Consider the following 5,117-nt stretch of genomic DNA (forward strand, 5'->3'; position numbering starts at 1 on the left):
TCTCTTCTGTCTTCATTTCGTCCGTCTCATCTTTCTCACCCGAACCACCACCCACCCATTCCCACGATTCCTGAAAACAGGCTGAAGAGGGCCTTCCGCCCTACCTTCCGGCATAGTCCGGAGGGACTGTCCGCCCACCAGCATTACTGGCTGGTGGGAATGAAACACCCAAAAGTTTTTTTTTTCTTTTTATTGAAGGCGACTCGACCCTGCGCTATCCTCTGCTTGGTTAAGTAAAAACATATATCATATACTACATGGCATCATACCTTCTTATGTTTAAAAATAAACGTTCTCGGTTTTTATAGAACGGGAATAATGAAAATGACAGTAAGGTTGTTACCTGGTGTCACCTCCATTTTGTGTTTTATAATTGTCAACATGTTTTCTCCACTGATAAATCATACCAGGACTTTCCGGTTGATCCATAACGTAAATATGTTTAAGATACCTATTATCATAGGGTTCGTAGTTTTCGTAATTATCAGAGAGTGGTTCATCTCTAAAATCGGAAATTTCGAATAAATAGTTAACTGCATCAATTCTGAATCCATCCACGCCTTTATCTAACCAAAAAGTCATTACGTCCTTTTGAAAAATAGAACAATTAATATTGAATAAATTCAAACAAACAGTTATAACTTACATTCATTTCCTGTATAACTTTAGGATTCCTGAAGTCTAAATCAGGTTGAGCAGTGGTAAATTGATGGTAATAGTATTCGTCCCTCTCGGCGACATATTCCCAGGCAGAATAGCCGAATCTAGACAACTTGAAATCAGTAATTTAATTATAAAATATTTATTTGTCCAATACAAAAATTATAGAGCAAAATCAGCTGGGGTCGTTCGGATATGTAAGCAGAATGAATAGAGAGAGACAAGTAAGGATAGTATGGGAAACTAGGATAATAAACAGGAAAAAGAGAGGGAGACCAAGGAACATAGAGACAAACGAAGTTGGGAAGATCTTGAATAAAAGTGATATGACGTTAAATCGGGTGGAGGAGCCGGGCCAGGATAGGAGGAAATGGAGAAGTCTAATCAATAACATTTAACATTCGTTTTTAACAGTCCATTGCCTTACACCTATTGAAAGGCTTTACGACGATGTATATAAGAAAGGGAAAGGGGAAATAGTAACTGGTAGAAGAAAAATCTGGAAAGTTTTATATGCGGATGACAATATTATTAGCGAATAACGAAAGAGGGCTGAAAGATATGATGAAAAAGAACATGGCTGGAATTAATTACTGGTAAATCAAAAATTTTAAGGGGAAAAATCAGGATGAAGAAAGAAGAAATTAGAATTCCAGTGGGAAAGGAAAATAATCGAAGAGTTCACCTGCTGCAAAAGAATAATGGAGTAGATGGACACATATAAAAACTTAGGAAGAAAGCTATAGGGGTAATGAGAAAGGTATGGGGAATAAGAAAAAGAAATCTCAAAGAGAGTTGGAAACAAAGAATGTTCTTATTCGAAACATTGGTAAAAAGCATAATATTGTACGAAGCGAAAAAATAGGGGTAGGAAGAAAGAAAAGAAATTGAAAACATTCCAGACAAGTATATAAAGTTGGATTGTAGAAATAGATAAATACATAGAAGTACTTATATCTAGAAAAAGAAATGAAATGAAAAATGAAAAAGTATTAACATACGAAGAAAAGTATTAAATTCAGAAAGAGAATGTATAAAAATTAGGGACAATACGTATATTAAATATTCGCACCGAATTTTCTAATGGAAAGTGGATGGGCGATCACGCACTACAGATAGAAATTAGAAAAGACAGAAGTGTACAGAAAGAACTGGAAATTTTAATTAAAGACATTGATTAGTAAAAAAGAAGGGAAAAAATTAGAAACTTAAAATTAAAATCCCCGTATGTGAAGGCGAAAAGTCGGTTGTTTTCAGAAAAAAAAATTAATTTTTACAACCCTTAATAATATAATAAAACTCAAAATTTCGCATAAAAGAGTTTAAGGAAGTCGGTTAATGGTTGAATACAGAGTATTAATTCCAGTTTTTAAGCCTTATGTATAATATCGCTTTGTAATGACGATAAATGTTCTTATCCAGGGTTAAGAATTATAAACGAATTATAAAATTGATATTTATATACCCCTACCTTTTAATAATCAAACACTGCTCATTTATAAACTTCCAAATAAGAAATTGAAAATATTATTATGCATACCCAGTTGTTGGGAGGCGCCGTTGAATTATAGCCCTTCTTCCAAATGAAATAGTCTTTGTACCCTTCAGTTTTATTTTTGGACAGCTGAAACCACACGTGTTGATCGCTTGTATGATTCGGAACATAATCTAAAATAATTTTCAGGCCAAGTTCATGGGCTGTCTTGATAAGCTGCTCAAAATCACTCATAGTTCCGAATTTTTCATCAATATCTCTAAAATCGCTAATATCATAACCAGCGTCGACCCCAGGAGATTTGAAAATTGGCGAAAGCCACGCAGCTGTTATTCCTGCATTTACTAGATGTTGTAATTTACTAGTAATACCGTTCAGGTCTCCCATCCCATCGCCGTCACTGTCTTTGAAAGATCGAGGATAAATCTGATAGAATGTTGCATATTTCCACCAATCGTCTTTGGCTGTAGAACTACCATTATAAACAATTTCCGCTTCAATTAAACTATTTAGTAAAGTAGTAAAAATGATCACTATTCTTAACGCACTCATTAGTTACGTATAGTCAATTGTAAGACTAATAGACAACAGTAATGTGATGAGCAATTTTAAGCTATTTATATTAGATGAAATGTAGAGATAAATATTTAGATCGTGTCTGTCTACGGTACTTCGATATAAAAAGAACGATGAAAAAGTTCAAATAATGATAAATTATTTGCTTTAAAGATCTTCACAGTAGTGATAACAAAACAACTTGAAGCCGCCTTAGACTTATTTTCGGGGAGAAGTGGAATAGTACCACCATAATTATTGTCTGATAAAGATCCGTGACGGAATAGTACCATCATTAAGATTATACATCAGATGACCACAGAACGGAATCCTACCAAATCGTGCTGATATTCAGTAGTAGCATATTAAACTGAAAATATAGTACAATAAATCGGTTTCAAAAAAGAAATAGAGAAGTTACAGTATTATGAATATTAAAAAAGCGTTATTTATGGAATACTGTTTGTACATCAACTTATCTTAAAATAGCATTCAAAGAATATTCTAATCTAATAATAAACACAGTTTTTAAGTTGTATATCTGGAAACGCGTCAGGGTTTTGATGTTAGATGATGCGCGTATACGTTATAGGTAGGTAGGACGACAGGACTAAGCCTGAACCCCAATACGAGCCCAGTCGGAATGATAACTTCGTGCCTTGACTCAACAGGGTATTCTGAACTTGTAGACCGATTTTACTAGCCAACATTTATTGTTATTATAACCAGTAGTGGTTATAAAGCGTAAAACCATATTAGTCAGAATTCTCGCAAGCCTGCGCCCAATTAGAGTCCAAATATTGTATTGCTTTACTAATATTTTAATTACTATTATTTATTTTCATTGTACCTAAATATTCATCTTCTCATTATTTATTCATTTTATTTTGTTATCAAAGTAGCATTATATATTTTTTAGTTTATACTACAAAACTATTGTTTTTATGAAATTTTCATTTACTGCAGGGGGCAAGGACTTGTTTGCCAGTTTATTTATTTGATATCAATTAAGTGTAGGCAATGTAGAGATGATGTATGATGCTGTATTTTGTTGCGAAACGTATGTTTACTGCTCATTAAAAATTAACCAAAAATTATTGCTTCGAGGTTGTGCTAAGAATGTCGACTTTTTATTAAAATAAGAAAGAAAATTTCCGACTACCGATACCTACATGTCAAAAAAGTATCTCCACAAATAAGAATCGATAGGTACTTTTATTCGATACAACTACCAAGTGAAAGTATTGTTTCAACCCTACTAACAAGTGAAGTTAAATAAAGGCCATTAAAAATTAAATAATACTTTTCTTAATTATTGTGATTTGATCTACGTCTCGTTTTTTTTTGATAAATAGCTGTACATGTTGGAGATAATAGTTCTTGAAAAATGTAAACTAATCAGTTTAATCAATTACACAATGTAATAGAAAATTGTACTCGTAGGAGATAAATTTTGCGATAAAAGAGTGAAGTTACCACATCACTTTTCGATATATATTTTTTAATTATCGTTTTCCGTTAACATACGTTTTAATTTTTATGAGTACCTAGTTCAATTAAAACTATTGTGATTAAATGTTTGGTAAATTTCCTCTGTAACTTTTATAATTTTGACTGATTCATACCTTTGGTCAAGCCACATTGTGATCACTGTTTGGTTTGGTCATAATCACTCTTAAGCATACCACCGTTCACATTATGTGGTACGACCGGACAGCAGGCGAGAGGTATCTGTGGAAATTTTTAAAAATACTTTAAGTGTTTTTCAGCTGATTATTCAATCTTTTTCAAGTGTGCTTAGAAACGACTATATAGTTTTTTGATAAAACTTTCTGGAATATTACAAATAATTTTTTTTTATTCATTGCGCTTATAAAAAGTTTCCAATATATAACCAGAAAGGGTAGTTCTTCTCCCTCACAGTAAAGAGCATACCGTACTCTGCGTCGCCTGGTACTTGATCGCAGTTATCAATTTTTTTTTTAATTTCCGCTCCGTACACATAAACATTTTTCAACTTTTTTTTTTCCCACGTGTCACCAAATTTTTTGACATCTATACACAACTCCCGGTATACTTCGGTTTCCTGTTAATGAATTTTGATTAGTCTAACGCCTTTTACATCTTTATGAGCTAAGACAAGCATCTCAGCAGTCTGAGATGATCTGTTTAAGAGGAGTACAAACAGCAAACACGACAGTGTGACCAGTAACCACACCAAAAGCTTTCCTGTCGGCCCAACGTTTTGGAGACCTTATTTTTACATAGTCTATAGTGCAGTATTAGTGACAAAAACAAAAATAAAAAATATAAAAATAAACTATATTATTACATACCTATATACATATTTTTAAAAAATCACACAATTTATAATAAATTCCAAATATAACGTGTTTGATTATATACC

At 32.8% G+C, this 5,117-nt stretch overlaps 1 protein-coding gene across 2 annotated transcripts in view; it reads right to left on the reverse strand.

Moving 5' to 3' along the window:
* Positions 1–4,449, reverse strand: part of LOC108733288 (maltase 1-like) — an 8,517-nt gene extending 4,068 nt beyond the window's left edge. The window contains exons 1-4 of one of the 2 annotated variants that reach the window (XM_025975988.1): positions 4,336–4,449; positions 2,201–2,627; positions 647–772; positions 344–588 (exon numbers count right to left, since the gene is read on the reverse strand). In XM_025975988.1, coding sequence (XP_025831773.1) covers positions 344–588; positions 647–772; positions 2,201–2,627; positions 4,336–4,352 — 815 coding nt within the window. In that variant the 5' untranslated portion in view covers positions 4,353–4,449. Of the gene's footprint in view, positions 1–343; positions 589–646; positions 773–2,200; positions 3,081–4,335 lie in introns of both variants that reach the window. The other variant, XM_025975987.1, reaches the window with a different exon arrangement.
* Between the last annotated feature and the right edge of the window lie 668 nt (positions 4,450–5,117).

This window comes from Agrilus planipennis, unplaced genomic scaffold (assembly GCF_000699045.2).
Source record: "Agrilus planipennis isolate EAB-ADULT unplaced genomic scaffold, Apla_2.0 scaffold12, whole genome shotgun sequence".
In the NCBI taxonomy this organism is placed as follows: Eukaryota; Metazoa; Arthropoda; class Insecta; order Coleoptera; family Buprestidae; genus Agrilus; species Agrilus planipennis.